Raw genomic sequence first — 18,466 nt, 5'->3', positions numbered from 1 at the left:
ATGTCAGTGAAGACACCTGCCAGTTGGTCAGCACATGCCCGGAGCACACGTCCTGGTAATCCGTCTGGCCCCGCAGCCTTGTGTATGTTGACCTGTTTAAAGGTCTTACTCACGTCGGCTACGGAGAGCGTGATCACACAGTCGTCCGGAACAGCTGATGCTCTCATGTATGACTCAGTGTTGCTTGCCTCGAAGCGAGCAGAGAAGTGATTTAGCTGGTCTGGTAGGCTCGTGTCACTGGGCAGCTCGCGGCTGTGCTTCCCTTTGTAGTCTGTAATAGTTTGCAAGCCCTGCCACATAAGACGAGCGTCAGAGCCGGTGTAGTATGATTCAATCTTAGCCCTGTATTGATGCTTTGCCTGTTTGATAGTTTGTCGCAGAGCATAGCAGGATTTCTTGTAATCTTCCGGGTTAGAGTCCCGCACCTTGAAAGCGGCAGCTCTACCCTTTAGCTCAGTGCGAATGTTGCCTGTAATCCATGGCTTCTGGTTGGGGTATGTACGTACAGTCACTGTGGGGACGACATCCTTGATGCACTTATATGCACGCACCACTTTTCTGTTTTTAATATATATATATTTTTAAACAAGTTATTTTTTTCCATTTCACTTCACCAATTTGGACTATTTTGTGTATGTCCATTACATGAAATCCAAATAAAAATCAATTTAAATTACAGGTAGTAATGCAACAAAATAGAAAAAACGCCAAGGGGGATGAATACTTTTGCAAGGCACTGTACCTTTATTATTCCCCGCAAACCCTACCACCCCTCCCCCAATTGGAGTAAACTAATAAACCATAACACTTAGGCTTCTACCTTCAGTTTATACATACTATACACATTTTAAAGACAATCTATTTTACAATAGTTAGATTTCGTTTATTTATTATTTTTTTTATTTTTTTGGGGGGGTGGATCAGCTTAATATTGAGGAAAGAATGTTGCTTCCAATGTAATTGTCTGCATCATTTCCAATCCCCCATATTTTTTTGGGTAAATATATATATCCATTCACGTATGCATACATATACACATATATACATACACATACCTACATAGACATACATACTTTTTTTAAAGAGTATACCTTTATTATTATTCCCCGCAAACCCTACCACCGATCCCCCAATTGGAGTAAACTGATAAACATTTCTGTTTTTACCTTCAATTTATACATCTTATACACATTTTACAGACACAGTCTACTTTATAATAGTTCTCTCTTGTTTGTTCTTAGTCCTTCCTCTATTTCTGTTGTCCATCCAGTTTGATTTCCACTTGTAACTGTGCTATTTCACAATAGCTCCGCACCTATACACATTTCACAGATCCCGTATGCCCTACATTATCTTGTTATTAGTCCCACCCTTCAGCTCCACTCAACCTTTCCCATCTATCTTCCAACATCATCCATTTCGGATTTTTATTTGCCATATATTTTTCAACTGTGCTGTGATGCTTCACAAAAGATTTGAATCTTCCTATTCTCATAGCTTCCACGGATTGTAAATTAAAAATAAACATTTTTGCTAAAATAATTATTATATTATTGATTGATTGACTATGGCTTTTCAAATCCCCCAGTATTGCTATCTGTAGCGTTAGTTCTACGCAAATGTTGCAATTCTTCAACCATTCCTGGACCTGTGACCAAAAACAAGCTACATGCGGACAATACCAAAATAAATGGTCTAATGACTCTGCCTCCTCACAGCAGAATCTACAGAGCTGGGAAGATTGTATCCCCCATATATATAACATTCTATTAGTTGCAAGAATTTTGTACAATAATTTAAATTGAAAAATTCGAAGTTTTGAATCCGGCGTTGTTTTGCGTATCAATTCATAAACCATGTGCCATGGAATGGGTACATCGAAAATCTCTTCCCAACTATTTTGCAATTTATATGGCACAGCTGTAAGTTTTTTGGTCCTTAAATGAAATTGGTATATGTTTTTATTTATCACACTTTTCTTTAACCATTTATGTTCTTTAATATAAGGCCGACATACAAGTTCCTTACTTTTATCCCCTTCCACCTGCCTCTTCCATTTTTGTGGTAATGCTGCAATTAATTGGTTGTAATTTTTGGTAGAGCAGACATTTCCTAATGTCTGTGTTAGCTGCATGTGTGACATAACTCCATCGGTCCTATTTATGATATCACTTACAAAAATGAAACCTTTTTTTAAAATGTTAATCAAAAAATCAGTTTTTTTAATCAATTAGTATATTTGAGTTTAACCACAATATTTGTTGTATTATTTGTTCTGTCTTTTCAGGTGGATTAAACTGAAATTGCAACCAACTTTCTTAGGCTTGTTTAACTTCTCTAGGATAGGGGGCAGCAATTTCACGTTTGGATGAAAAGCATACCAAAATTCAACTGCCAGCTACTCATCCCCAGAAGATAAGATATGCATATTATTAGTAGATTTGGATAGAAAACACTCTGAAGTTTCTAAAAAACTGTTTGAATCATGTCTGTGAGTATAACAGAACTTATTTAGCAGGCGAAACCCCGAGGACAAACCATTCAGATTTTTTTATTTTTTAGACGTCACTCTTTTCAATGGGTTTTCATTGGGAATCCAGATTTCTAAGGGACCTTCTTGCAGTTCCTACCGCTTCCACTGGATGTCAGTCTTTAGAAATTGGTTGAGGTTTTTTCCTTTGTGTAATGAAGAAGTACGGCCATATTGAACGAGGGTCACTTGAAGTGTACTGTTTGTTAGAGGCGCGTGACCAGAAAGCTAGCTACAGTTTGTTTTAATCCTGTATTGAACACAGATCATCCAGTCTTCAATTTTATCGATTATTTACATAAAAAAATACCTAAAGTTGTATTACAAAAGTAGTTTGAAATGTTTTGGCAAAGTTTACAGGTAACTTTTGAGATAATTTGTAGTCACATTGCACAAGTTGGAACCGGTGTTTTTCTGGATCAAACGCGCCAAATAAATGGACATTTTGGATATATATCGACGGAATTAATCGAACAAAAGGACCATTTGTGATGTTTATGGGACATATTGGAGTGCCAACAACAGAAGCTCGTCAAAGGTAAGGCATGAATTATATTTTTATTTCTGCGTTTTGTGTCGCGCCTGCAGGGTTGAAATATGCTTGTTTACTCTGTTGCTATCCTCAGATAATAGATTCGTTTGCTTTCGCCGAAAAGCCTATTTTGACATGTTGGCTGGATTCACAACAAGTGTAGCTTTAATTTGGTATCTTTCATGTGTGATTTCATGAAAGTTAGATTTTTATAGTAATTTATTTGAATTTGGCGCTCTGCATTTTCTCTGGCTTTTGGCCAAGTGAGACAGTAGCGTCCCGCCTAAACTCAGATTTTTCGATCTAAATATGAACTTTACTGAACAAAACATACATGTATTGTGTAACATGAAGTTCTATGAGTGTCATCTGTTAAAGATCATCAAAGGTTAGTGATTCATTTTATCTCTATTTCTGCTTTTTGTTACTGCTCTCTTTGGCCGGAAAAATTGCTGTCTTTTTCTGTGACTTACTGGCTTTTGGCCAAGTGGGACGTTAGCGTCTGCTGTTTCCTGAAGTCCACGATCATCTCCTTTGTTTTGTTGACGTTGAGTAAGAGGTTATTTTCCTGACACCACACTCCGAGGGCTATCACCTCCTCCCTGTAGACCGTCTCGTCGTTGTTGGTAATTAAGCCTACCACTGTAGTGTCGTCTGCAAACTTGATGATTAACTTGGAAGCGTGCATGGCCACACAGTCATGGGTGAACAGGGAGTACAGGAGAGGGCTGAGAACGCACCCTTGTGGGGCCCCAGTGCTGAGGATCAGCGGGGTGGAGATGTTGTTTCCTACCTTCCCCACCTGGGAGCGTCCTGTCAGAAAGTTCAGGACTCAGTTGCACAGGGCGGGGTCGAGACTAGAGGTCGACCGATTATGATTTTTCCGATACCGATTATTGAAGGACCCAAAAAATCTGATACCGATTAATCGCCTGATTTTTATATATATATATTTGTAATAATGACAATTACAACAATACTGAATGATCACTTTTATTTTAACTTAATATAATACATCAACATAATCAATTTAGTCTCAAATAAATAATGAAACATGTTCAATTTGGTTTAAATAATGCAAAAACAAAGTGTTGGAGAAGAAAGTAAAAGTGCAATATGTGCCATGTAAGAGAGCTAACGTTTAAGTTCCTTGCTCAGAACATGAGAACATATGAAAGCTGGTGGTTCCTTTTAACATGAGTCTTTAATTTTCCCAGGTAAGAAGTTTTAGGTTGTAGTTATTATAGGAATTATAGGACTATTTCTCTCTATACCATTTGTATTTCATTTACCTTTGACTATTGGATGTTCTTATAGGCACTATAGTATTGCCAGCCTAATCTCGGGAGTTGATAGGCTTGAAGTCATAAACAGCACAATGCTTGAAGCACAGCGAAGAGCTGCTGGCAAACGCATGAAAGTGCTGTTTGAATGAATGCTACGAGCCTGCTGCTGCCTACCACCGCTCAGTCAGACTGCTCTATCAAATATCAAATCATAGACTTAATTATAATAGCACACAGAAATACGAGCCTTAGATCGTTAATACGGTCAAATCCGGAAACTATCATTTCGAAAACAAAACGTTTATTCTTTCAGTGAAATACGGAACCGTTCTGTATTTTATCTAATGGGTGGCATCCCTAAGACTAAATACTGCTGTTACATTGCACAACCTTCAATGTTATGTCATAATTATGTACAATTCTGGCAAATTAATTACGGTCTTTGTTAGGAAGAAATGGTCTTCACACAGTTCGCTACGAGCCAGGCGGCCCAAACTGCTGCATATACCCTGACTCTGCTTGCACAGAATGCAAGAGAAGTGACAATTTCCCAAGTTAAAATAAATTCATGTTAGCAGGCAATATTAACTTAATATGCAGGTTTAAAAATATATACACATGTGTATTGATTTTAATTAAGAAAGGCATTGATGTTTATGGTTAGGTACACATTGGTGCAACGACAGTGCTTTTTTCATGAACTTGCTTGTTAAATCATCACCCGTTAAGTAGGCTGTGATTCGATGATAAATGAACAGGCACCGCATCGATTATATGCATCGCAGGACAAGCTAGATAAACTAGTAATATCATCAACCATGTGTAGTTAACTAGTGATTGTTAAGATTGATTGTTTTTTCTAAGATAAGTTTAATGTGTCCAAAAATGCCGATTATCGATTGTTATGAAAACTTGAAATTGGCCCTAATTAAAATCGGCCATTCCGATTAATCGGTCGACCTCTAGTCGAGACCCAGGGTCTCGAGCTTAATGACGAGTTTGGAGGGTACTATGGTGTTAAATGCTGAGCTCTAGTCAATGAACAGCATTCTTACATAGGTATTCCTCTTGTCCAGATGGGATAGGGCAGTGTGCAGGCGATTGCATCGCCAGTGACCTATTGGGAAGGTAAGCAAATTGAAGTGGGTCTAGGGTATCAGGTAGGTGGAGGTGATATGATCTTTGACTAGTCTCTCAAAGCACTTCATGATGACAGAAGTGAGTGCTACGGGGCGATAGTCATTTAGTTCAGTTACCTTAGCTTTCTTGGGAACAGGAACAATGGTGGCCATCTTGAAGCATGTGGGGACAGCAGACTGGGATTGATTGAATATGTCTGTAAACACACCAGCCAGCTGGTCTGCGCATGCTCTGAGGACGCGGCTATTAATGCCGTCTGGGCCGGCAGCCTTGCGAGGGTTAACACGTTTGAATGTTTTACTCACGTTGGCCACGGAGAAGGAGAGCCCACAGGCTTTGGTAGCGGGCTGTGTCAGTGGCACTGTATTATCCTCAAAGTGAGCAAAGAAGTTGTTTAATTTGTCTGGGAGCAGGACGTCGATGTCCACGACGGGGCTGGTTTTCTTTTTGTAATCCGTGATTGACTGTAGACCCTGCCACATGCGTCTTGTGTTTGAGCAGTTGAATTGTGACTCTACTTTGTCTCTATACTGACGCTTTGCTTGTTTGATTGCCTTGCGAAAGGAATAGCTGCACTGTTTGTATTCGGTTATGTTTCCAGTTGCCTTGCCATAATTAAAGGCGGTGGTTCGCACTTTCAGTTTTGCGTAAATGCTGCCATCAATCCACAGTTTCTGGTTAGGAAAGGTTTTAATAGTCACAGTGGGTACTACATCTCCGATGAACTTGCTAATAAACTCGCTCACCGAGTCAGCGTATACATCAATGTTATTGTCTGAGGCTATCCGGAACATATCCCAGTCCACGTGATCGAAGCAATCTTGAAGCGTGGTCAGCCCATCGTTGGATAGACCTGAGCACTGGCATTTCCTGTTTTAGTTTCTGTCTATAAGCTGGGAGCAACAAAATGGAGTCATGGTCAGATTTGCCGAAGGCAGGGCATGAGGGGGGCTTGGGGGGGCTTTGTATGCATTGCAGAAGTTAGAGTAGCAATGATCCAGAATGCTACCTGCTCGTGTCATGCATTCGATATGCTGATAGAATTTAGGAAGTCTTGTTCTCAGGTTAGCTTTGATAAAATCCCCAGCTACAATAAATGCAGCCTCAGGATGTATGTTTCCAGTTAGTCCAGTGAAGTTCTTTCAGGGCCGACGAGGTATCTGCTTGTGGGGCGGGGTATACATGGCTGTGATTATAATCAAAGAGAATTCTCTTGGAAGATAATGCAGTCGGCATTTGATTGTAAGGTTTTGTAGGTCAGGTGAACAAAATGACTTGAGTTCCTCTATGTTGTTGTGATTACACCATGAGTCGTTAATCATAAAGGCATACACCCCCACCCTTCTTCTTACCAGAGATGTTTGTTTCAGTCGGCGCGATGCATGAAGAAACCGGGTGGCTGTACCGACTCTGACAACATATCCCGAGTGAGCCATGTTTCCGTGAAACAGAGACTGTTACAATCTCTGATGTCTCTCTGGAAGGCAACTCGTGCCCTAACTTCGTCCACCTTGTTATCTAGAGATTGGATATTGGCGAGTAATATGCTCGGAAGCGGTGGATGGTGAGCTAGCCTTCTGAGTCTGACCAGTAGGCCGCTCCGTCTGCCTCTCCTGCGGCGACCGCGTTGTTTTGGGTTGGCCTCTGGCATAAGATCCCATGTCCAGGGTGGAGGTCTGAACAAAGAATCCACTTCGGGAAAGACGTATTCCTGTTCGTAATGATGGTAAGTTGACATCGCTTTTATATCCAATAGTTCTTCCCTGCTGTATGTAATAACACTTGAGATATGCTGGGGTGACAATTTAAAAATAATACTTAAAAACAAATAACTGCAGTTATTTAAAACTTTCTGAGATGTAACCATTATTTAGTATTTTACACCTAGGGTTACTGTACATAACTTTAACCCATTTTATAAGAGATTCTCCAAAATGGAAATATTCTAGGCATTTATATGTAAACTCCAGTCGTACTTTATCAAAAGCCTTTTCAAAATCAGCCATGAAAACCAGGCCTGGTTTCCACGATATTTCATAGTATTCTATTGTTTCCAGTACTTGTCTTATATTATCGCCAATGTAAAAAACCTGTCTGATTAGGATGAATAATATCTGACAATACCTTTTCAATTCTATGCGCCAAACATTTAGCTAGAAATTTGCATCACAACACTGAAGTGTAAGAGGCCTCCAGTTTTTTTTAAATGGACTGGATCTTTATATATACCACTTTGGATCCTGTTTCAGTAATAATGAAATCAGACCTTGTTGCGTTTCCGATAATCTACTGTTTATAAAGGAGTGTTTAAAACATGCTAATAATGGTCCTCTGAGTATATAAAAAAAGTTTGGTATACTTTCACTGGTATGACATCCAGCCCTGGAGTTCCCCCAGACTTAAAGGCTTTAATTGCATCAAGTTCCTCCTCTGTAATTTGGCCTTCACATGAGTCTTTCTGTAGATGTAAATGTTTCATTATTAATAGGGAAAAAATCCATACAATTAGCTTCAGTTAGTGGAGATGGAGGAGACTGAAATGAAAACATATTCTTAAAGAACTTTACTTCCTCTTTCAAAATATTGTCCGGTGAATCATGCGTGACTCCATCATTTGTAACAAGTTTCAAAACATTTTTATGTTGAAGATTGAAAAATAATTTTCAACAATGTAGAAAATAGTAAAAATACAGAAAAACCCTTGAATGAGTAGGTGTGTACAAACTTTTGACATGTACTGTACACAAAAGTTTTAGAACACCTAATCATTCAAAGGTTTTTCTTTATTTTTACTATTTTCTACGTTGAAGAATAATAGTAAAGACATTAAAACTATGAAATAACACCTATGGAATCATGTAGTAACCACAAAAGTGTTAAATCAAAATATATTTCATATTTGAGATTCTTCAAACAGCCACCCTTTGCCTTGATGACAGCTTTGCACACTCTTGTCATTCTCTCAACCAGCTTAATGAGGTAGTCACCTGGAATGCATTTCAATTAACAGGTGTGCCTTCAAAGTTAATTTGTGGAATTTCTTTCCTCAATGCGTTTGAGCCAATCAGTTGTGTTGTGACAGACAGCCCTATTTGGTAAAAGACCAAGTCCATATTATGGCAAGAACAGCTCAAATAAGCAAATAGAAATGACAGCCAATCATTAATTTAAGACATGTAGGTCAGTCAATAAGGAACATTTCAAGAACCTTGAAAGTTTAAGTGCAGTCGCAAAAACCATCAAGTGCTGTGATGAAACTGGCTCTCATGAGGACTACCACAGGAATGGAAGACCCAGAGTTACCTCTGCTACAGAGGATAAGTTCATTAGAGTTACCAGCCTCAGAAATTGCATCACAAATAATGATGTGATCTGTGATTTATTTAGAATTCAAGGCACACTAAACCAGCATGGTTACCGCAGCATTATGCAGCGATACGCCATCCCATCTGGTTTTGGCTTAGTGGGACTATCATTTGTTTTTCAACAGGAAAATAACCTAACACACCTACAGGCTATGTAAGGGCGATTTTACGAAGGAGAGTGATTGAATGCTGCATCAGATGACCTGGCCTCCACAATCCCCCGACCTCAACCAAATTGAGATGGTTTGGGATGAGTCGGGCGGGGAGTGAAGGAAAAGCAGCTGACAAGTGCTCAGCATATGTGGGACAAGCATTCCAGGTGACGCTGGTTGAGAGAATGCCAAGTGTGTGCAAAGCTGTCAAGGCAAAGGGTGGCTATTTGAAGAATCTCAAATATATTTTGATTTGTTTAACAGTTTTTTGGTTACTACATGTTTCCATGTGTGTTATTTCATAGTTTTGATGTCTTCACTATTATTCTACAATGTGGAAAATAGTAAAAATTAAGAAAAACTCTTGAATGAGTAGGTGTCCAAACTTTTGACTGGTACTGTGTACACACACACACTATGAAATATAGCTCTCTTTCACTGCTCCTTAATTTTGGAAGAAATTAATTTGTTCTACTATTGTCTTTCTCTTTGAGTCAACTACTCACCACATGTTATGCACTGCAGTGCTTTCAGTACTAGAATCATTCTCTGATAGGTTGGAGGACGTCCTCCGGAAGTTGTCATAATTACTGTGTAAGTCTATGGAGGGGGGTAAGAACCATGAGCCTCCTAGGTTTTGTATTTAAGACAATGTACCCAGTGGATGACACAAGCTAGCTGTCCTCTGGCTACACCACTGTGCTACCATACAGTGCTGCTGGGCCTTCATTGCAAAACAGTATGTTTTAATTATTTGGTAAAGTGAATATATTTAGTTTTATCTAAAAAGGATAACTTTTAAAATGTTTCAATATTAAACATTTTCTGAAATTCACTGAGGAGGATGGTCCTCCATATCCTCCTCTGAGGAGCATCCACTGGTGAAAATCCACATTCTACAGACTTAGGAACTAGTCAAATATATTCCTGACATAACATTATAGATACATCCATTTCTAGCCAGCAAAAAGTATTACAGGGAGGTCTAAAAATACTAGTCGGAGCAAACATACTCACTGTCCAGTTTATTGGGTACACCCATCTAGTACGGGGTAAGACCCCCCTTTGCCTCCAGAACAGCCATAATTATTCGGGGTATTGATTTTACAAGGTGTCGGAAACCTTTGTTGCTCAATTGGTATCAAGGGATCTAACGTGTGACAGGAAAACATTCCCCACACCATTACACCACCGCCACTAGCCTGTACCATTGACACCAGGCAGGATGGTGCCATGGACTGCTAACGCCAAATCCTGACTCTGCCATCAGCATGATGCAACAGCATTTGTCGGACAAGGCAACGTTTTTTCCGCTCCTCAATTGTCCAGTGTTGGTGATTGAGTGCCCAATGGAGCGGCATCTTCAATTTAGTGTATGGGGTGTTGTAACTAATAAACTCCCCGGTGAGTGTATAAATGAAGCTGTAATGTAGACTGCTATGGTTTCATCTTGCTGTGTCCAACAGCAGGAGAGGCCAGGAGACACCTAGCTACACTTGGCACGTAGGGGCCTGTCTGGCATCCCTGGTCTTGTTGTGCGACTTCTGACAGCTGTCTGTCCCTGGTCCACAGCCTGCACGCCTCTGTGGTGTTCCTGAGAGAAGCATGGGCTTTAAAAAGAGGTGACATTATTTCTTCCCAACAGAAACCAAAGTCAGATCACGAGGGGGCATTCTTCACTGGGGAGTGTCTATGCATTAGAGAGGTGTTGAAATGCATATTGTTTATAGACTCCAGACTGGAACTAATCTGAGTTTCTTGTGGAGCCAAATGTTGCCTCACACAGGAGGTTCACATGCAGGCCAACCCGTACAGCAGAACAAAGCAAAGCTTATCCCTGAGCCACCACACGGACAAGACACAGCCTGCATAATTTCCTGGCTTCAGTTATCTGTGGGGAAAGCCTGGGCCACAGAGGTCCCTGAAGACCTAGCAGGCATCCAGAACAAACGGTTCACTTTCAGCCGCTCTCCCCTAAGTCTGACTGTCCATCATAACGGCCAGCTACACTAGCAGAGTGGGACAGAAGAATAGATTATCTGGATGTGTGGTTGGTTACTTACCAGATGAGCATCAAACGTTACTGTAGCTAGGCTATGGCATTGGTTGGATTAAATCTCACGACCAAGTTCTCCACTGTGAAGTAATACTGGTGATGTGTGATTGTGTCTGTTTAGATAATGTGCAGAGACACTTCACGAAGGCATTCTATTAAACACACTTTGCCACCAGCAAGACCAGCCACAGCACCAGTCCGCAAGACTTCCCCTTGTTGCCTGACCGAATGTGTAAGAGGTTTTAGGCTAGAATAATAACCCTAGACCACATAGTGTACACTGGAGAGAGAGAGAGAACAGTGATACTGACACAGTCCAGTCCCCTGGTCTAGGTCAGTCCACAGCTGCAGCTGGCTAGTAATAATGAGTCTATGGAGAGTCTGCTAGCACGAACAGCACCACTACATAATGGTCAGGCTCAGCCTTCTGTTATATTTCTGCTGGGCTGAGTGGGAATGAGAGCTGACAGTGCACGGTGTTGAGAGGGGGTGATGAGCTTGGAGGGCACTATGGTGTTGAATGCTGAAATATAGTCAAAAGAAAAGCATTCTCACATAGGTGTTTCTCTAGTCCAGGTGGGAGAGGGCAGTGTGGAGTGCAATAGACATTGCCTCATCTGTGGATCTGTTTGGTTGGTATGCGAATTGGAGTGGGTCCAGGGTGTCTGGGATGACGGCATTGATGAGAGCCATGACCAGCCTTTCAAGCATTTCATGGCTACATATGTGAGTGCTACGGGGCGGTAATCATTTAGACAGGTTACCTTGGCATTCTTGGGCACAGGGACGATGGTGGTCTGCTTGAAACATGTAGGTATTACAGACTGGGTCAGGGAGAGTTTGAAAATATCAGTGAAGACACTTGCTAGCTGGTCAGCAGATGCTCTGGTGACTGAAGGAATGAGGTGTAATGGCATGTGAGAGCTGTACGCAATGTGGGTTGGGAGAGATGAGCCAGTAGGGCAGGGCTATTCAACTCTGGTCCTGTGTTTATACCTGGTAGTTAATTGCACTCACCTGGTGTCCCAGGTCTAAAACGGTCCCTTATTTGAAGGAGAGGAAGAAAACCAGAAGTGTTAGACCCTCCTGGACTGGAGTTAAGTAGCCCTGCATTAGTGGCTCATCATAAAACCATAAAATAAATATTGACTTTAGCCCGACTGGTTCTGCTCTCCCATCTCACATACTGGGGCTAAACCAATATGGTTAGTGCCTGGCCCCTATCAGGTGTGTTTTATGGTCTGCGTCCCAAATGACATATTGTGCACTACTAACTCACCCCAGGATTTGGTCACAGATGAGCCTGCAGTAGTCGCTGTGGGAGCTGGTGATGAGCAGGAGGACCTTCCCTGCACTCTTCATGCTCCTCAGCCAGGTCTTGACAGACTCAGAGCAGGGCTGCAGGTAACGACCAGGGTCCCTCTTCACACTGGGAAAGTACCACCCAGCATCCTCTGAGGGGCAGACAAACAAAACACCCATTACTAAACTTAGGAGACCCATAACTTGCATAGTAGCTAATATTTGAGATGTAGAATACAGAAGTAGGATCTTCATTTGATCATGCTGTTGCATGAAATGCAAACGTGTAGCCTATTCAAGGTTTAAAAAAGGTTACCACTTTAAAATATCAGACTTGATTTGCCCTAACTAAAAATGTATCAACCCCTGGAAAAATGTCCATTAATTATAGTCCACAGAATAACTAACATTTCCTGTTGCTACAGGATTATTTTCCTCCTGTGAGAAATTGATAAAATTATGATCCTAGCTGCACCTGTAGATACACAAAAGTATGTGGACACCCCATCAAATCTGTGGATTAGGCTATTTCAGCCCCAGCCGTTGCTGACAGGTGTATACAATCAAGCACACAGCCACGTAATCTCGATAGACAAACATTGGCAGTAGAATGGCCTTAATGAAGAGCTCAGTGACTTTCAAAGTGGCACAGTCATAGGATAACACCTTTCCAAAAAGTCAGTTCATCAAATTTCTGCCCTCCTAGGAGGTCCCCTGGTCAATTGTAAATACTTTTATCGTGAAGTGGAAAGGTCTAGGAGCAACAACGGCTCAGCCGCAAAGTGGTAGGCCACACAAGCTCACAGAACGGGACCGCCGAGCGCTGAAGCGTGTAAAAATCATCTGTCATCGATTGCAGCACTCACTGCCGAGTTCCAAACTGCCTCTGGAAGCAACGTCAGCACAATAACTTTATTTAACTAGGCAAAGCTAGTTAAACTAGGTAAAGCTCGAACAAACTCCATATTAAATGCCCATGATTTTGGAATGTTCGACGAGCAGTTGTCCACATACTTCTGGTCATGTAGTGTACTTTATTTTCCATTTGCAAAACAAATATGTCTTCAGCCCAACTCAACCCCCCCAAATATAAATAAATATATATATATACACACATACACACACAGGGTAACTATCCCTGGATGGAGAACAAAGCAATTTCATTACAAGAATTCCATGATGACCACACTCCTCTCTCTTTCCAAAAACCTGTTCCTGTCAAAGAAGTATAGCCTTGTCCTATACACGAAGAGTTGTAATGGATTTGAGAGACAATCATGGGACACAGAACATCTATTTTCTCATTAACGTGTGAGTCAGTAAGCTTAGCCAAGGATGATCTTCTGGTCGTTCTATTTTCCATGTACAGTTGGCGTATTACAAATGTCATCTGGCAGACAGCCCTAACCAAGTGGATGAATACTATTCAATACGGCTGTGTGCCATCCTGGCAGGCCAGGTCAGAAGACAGGCACAACTCCCCTTCTAAACCAGTGGACTGTCTGTTTGAAGTTAGAAGGCTCTCAACCAGTATATGGTTTTCATTAGAGGATAATGAGGGAATAGAGTGGCATTTGGGATGCATCCTCAGTCTGGCCAGGATGATGAGATGGTGCCCTGTGACACTGACTGGACTGGAGGACAAGACTGACTTATGTAGAATTAACCACAGAGTGGACAGCTCACTCCCTGAGCTATATCACAGGAAAAAGCAGGAGGTTAGAGGGATGAATGGGTCACGTCCCACCCCCACTCAGACAGCAGTACGGGCAGCCTGTTCTTCAAAGACCCACTGGCTGCTCCAAGGCACCTCCAGCCGGGCTAAATTTGGTACAATCCTCTGATCTCTGTTATAAAAACAGGCAGTCAAAATATCCCACTTAACCTGCTGTACTGAAAACAGCCTGCTAAAATGCAGCATCAAAAGCAATATGAATGCATTATAATGGGAGGGAGTCATTTGCAGCAGCAACACATGCTTTTCTACTACTTGTTTTTTTTAAAGAGGAAACCAGGGAAAATATTGCATAGTACCATACCCTCACTGGAATGCAATTGATATGCTTGTCATATAAACAGGAGACAAAGGCCAAATTTAAAATGAACAATAACACATTAGCAAGCTTATTAAAACAGGACTTATTAAAAACAGGACTTGTAGAGTTGTATTTGCACTGGAGCAAAAGAACGTGACCAATATGTGAAAAAAAGCAGCGCCACTTCTGACGAGTAAGAGAAAAGAAGGCATAGGGAAACATCCCGGGTGCAAATGAGTGGAGTGTATTCATCAGGCCAGGTGTTTATCCTGGCACAGAGAGAGGGGAGGAGAGGAGCTCTCAGGGAGGGAGCATCACAGTGCACACACTACAGATAGCAGGGAGAGGAGAAGACACTCACCCTTCTATTCTACTTTTCCACTCCTTCTCTCAAGGCAACAACCCAGAGTCCTTACCTCAACAAAGGTAATAAGCTACAGACACCAGAAGTTGCATGGGTAAATGATAAATAGCTAGCTAGCTGCATAGCATGGGAGTAGGGCGAAGTCGCCCCATGACATTTCCCCCACTAATGGTTGAGGTTAGGATTGGGGGAGAGAAAGCTGATCCTAGATCTGATCCTAGGCAGTTCACAAGCTCCAGACACCAGAGGCCCATGTGCAAATGATAAATAGCTATATAGCGTTCCGTGTATGCAATGGGAATGTCTTCTGTAGCTAGCAAAGGGCTAAACACAAACATTGACTCACATCTACGTAGCCTACTATGTAGGAGTTGCAAGTGCTTCCATATGCAACATGTATATAAGGGTGACATGATAAAGGACATCTGTTACAGCTCCAACATACTGTAAAGAAAATAAACCTTATTTCAACCGCCACTAAGGACCCTCTACTTTCAAACTAAACAGGACTTTCTAGAGGCTGTAAAAGATTTGAGCATACTGCCATCATGTGGTACAAAAGCAACATTGCATTTACCAAGAACAAGTCCAACCCTATTCATACACCTCAGCAGAAGAGGGGAGACTGATACCAGATGAGAATCTCTTGAATATTTCAGCAATGACAAGCTATGCATTGCAAAGAAAATAATCTATTTAGTAAAGCAAAAGTCATTTTTGTTATTTTAATTTGAAATACAGATTTGTACTGGAAGTTTTATTCATCATGTTATCCATCATGCTAACATTCTTAAACAGATTGAACGGGATCTTAACCACCTACAAATTCAAAACATATTGTATGAATTGGAATTCAGGACCAGTTTTGGATCATAAGCGCTATTTTCAAAACTAGCATCACTTTAACAGCAGAGGTCAGCATTGGACGACAAACAAACTGATTCAGAAAAGCACCCATCAGTCTCACAACCAACTCCCCAGTGTGACATGATAATGTGTCCTAATGAAAGGTTACATAACCTAAACATTAGGCAAAAACTGATTAACTTTGTTTCTCTTTTTGAAATATCAGTAGTTTTAGGAAAAAAACAAATATCTGGCTGTGATCTCCAGCCCTGCTGTCGCCTCCACTGTTGTTCTAACACTTCATTTCATCTCTAGATAAACAGAACAGCCTGGCCAGAGTAACAGAGTGGCTGCCTGGCCTGCCTGACAACCTATGGGTGGACCGAGGGCCAAGGACCCGGTTGTCCCTCTGGATGTCACCCTGCTATAGTAAGACACCCAGCCTGCATCCTAAATGAGACCATATTACCTATGTAGTGCACTACTTTTGACCAGGGCCCTTAGGGCTCTCAGTGTTTCCCCTACATTAATAATGGTCACTAAACCCAACACCACTAATAGAAGAATATGGGAGGGCACGCATGTCATGAAAGGAAGATGTGTATTTCACAAATAAAGCAGATTGCATAGAAAATTCAACTAGTGAAAAAAATCTAACCAAAGACTCAATGTTCCTGACGTAAATGCTTGAAAATCTATGGAAAGACCTGAAAATGGTTGTCTCGCAATGATCAAGAACCAATTTGACAGAGCTTGAAGTATTCTGAAAATAATAAAAGGGCAAATGTTTCACAATCCAGGTGTGCAAAGCTCTTAGAGACTTACCTAGAAAGACTCACAGCTGTAATCGCTGCCAAAGGTGATTCTAACATGTATTGACTCAGGGGGTTGAATACTTATCTAATCAAGATGTTTTTTTAATATACATTTATCTTCCACTTTGACAGAGTATTTTGTGTAGATGGTTTACAAAAACAAATTAAATCCATTTGAATCCCACTTTGTAACACAACAAAATGTGGAAGAAGTCAAGGGGTATGAATACTTTCTGAGCGCACTGTATATCATCAGGGAAACTAGGCGTTCAAACATTTCCTATTCACCAAACATTTTCTCCAACCAACATGCACTCAAAATGCCCCCCCCCCCCTTACATCCTGACACACACACGTCCTATATCACCTTAAACCAGGAAGTGACAATGGGTGTCAAGCCTATACACATATCAAGAACCGTGTGGGTTACATATACTGTACACCCCCTTCAAACGAGGCTCAGAGGGGCGGAAATACAGTTAAGTTTTGAACATGATACACATCACTGAATCTTGGCTGGGCCTTTCCACTTAGGAGCTAGTTTGGCCATGAAACCAGCATCAGCTTTGGACAGTGGGTGGGCTCTGATCCACACCAGATCAGTGTTGTGCTGGTCCTTAGCAAAGGATGTGATTATGGTCTTCAGCGTGCAATTGATATGTTCTGTCAGAATTGTTTGTGGATGGCATGCTGTAGTGAGCTTTTGTACACCACTCCATTGCTGGCAAATCTGATTGAGAAGGGAGGTGAACTGAGCTCCTCTGTACGAGACAGGCTGTTGTTCCCTTTCTGGTGAATACGATCTTTGGGGTCTTCGCCTCTCTCATGAGGAACAATTCAACCCACTTGCTTCAGTAGTCAACGACCACTAGGAGGTACTGATGTTGCCTTCTGCTCCTAGATTGTAGTAGACTGTAGATGACCCGACAGCTTAGTCAGTTGAGGCTTGTTCTTCTGAAAAGTAATGCACCTCTTGGTGTATTCCTAATACATCCTTCCTCACATCTGGCCAGTAGGTAACTTCCAGCACCTTCAGTAGGGTTTTTAGCTGTCCACCAAGTGGACTGTCGTGGAAGTGTCTCAAGAACTGCTCTCTCATCCCCTGTGGCACAAACAGTTGAAACTTCTATACATCCCTTGTCCAACAGGGACGACCCGGAACAGATACCTATTTTCAATGGCCTAATTGATGCTTCCATGTCTTGGTATCTCGCCCTGGACTTCCGTCATTATGGTCTGCACCTCGGGGTCGTACTGTTGGGATGAAGGTATTTCAGACTACTCCACGGGAGTGGACATTTGTGACTGCTGGAAGCTTGGCTGACGCAGACCGTGGATTGCTTCTGTATCTCAACCGGGGCACAGGAGAGAGCATCCGGGACAATGTTGCACTGTAATTTTCTGTAGGTGATATTGAAGGAAAACTCCTGTAGTCTGATCATCCATTTTACCAGTCTTGAATTGGGCTTTGGATGGTTGAACACCTAGACCAGGGCTGAGTGGTCAGTAATGACCTCGAACTTCCTACCTTCAAGGAAAGGCTGACACTTTTTCACTGCCTAAATGCCTGCTAGGCACTCTTGCTCAGAGACACCGTAGTTCTTCTCAGCAGAGTTCAGCAGTCTTGATCCATAGGTGATAACTCACTCACCGCCAATCTCGTGTCAAAACAGCAACAAGACCGATGTCACAGGCATCTGCTTTTATTTTGAAGGATAGTTAGATGTCAGGGGAGAGGAGCACTGGTGCTTTGGTTAGGGCTTACTTCAAGTCCTAGAAAGCCCTCTGGCATTCTGATGTTCAAGCCCAAGACACATCCTACCTCTTCAGAGCATTGAGAGGAGCAGAGCGGTCTGCATAGTGAGGGATAAAGCGATGATACCATCCTGCCATACTGAGAAATCTCTCCACATTCTTGACTGACTGAAGCGTTGGAAAAAAACTTGACAGCCTCAACCTTCTTTGCCTGTGTCACGATGCCCACAGTCGACACCACATGCCCAGAGACAGAAATGCTCCTCTGGAACAGGCTACACTTCTTC

At 41.8% G+C, this 18,466-nt stretch overlaps 1 protein-coding gene across 1 annotated transcript in view; it reads right to left on the bottom strand.

The window, feature by feature from the left end:
* The window catches only part of LOC120024333 (5'-nucleotidase domain-containing protein 1-like), an 84,049-nt gene that overhangs the window by 29,557 nt on the left and 36,026 nt on the right, over nucleotides 1-18,466 (bottom strand). The window contains exon 7 of the mRNA XM_038968553.1: nucleotides 12,341-12,515. Within this exon, the coding sequence (XP_038824481.1) occupies nucleotides 12,341-12,515 (175 nt within the window). The remainder of the gene's footprint in view (nucleotides 1-12,340; nucleotides 12,516-18,466) is intronic.

This window comes from Salvelinus namaycush, chromosome 29 (genome assembly GCF_016432855.1).
Source record: "Salvelinus namaycush isolate Seneca chromosome 29, SaNama_1.0, whole genome shotgun sequence".
Taxonomy (NCBI): Eukaryota; Metazoa; Chordata; class Actinopteri; order Salmoniformes; family Salmonidae; genus Salvelinus; species Salvelinus namaycush.
This window is presented reverse-complemented; position numbering and strand designations above follow the sequence as displayed.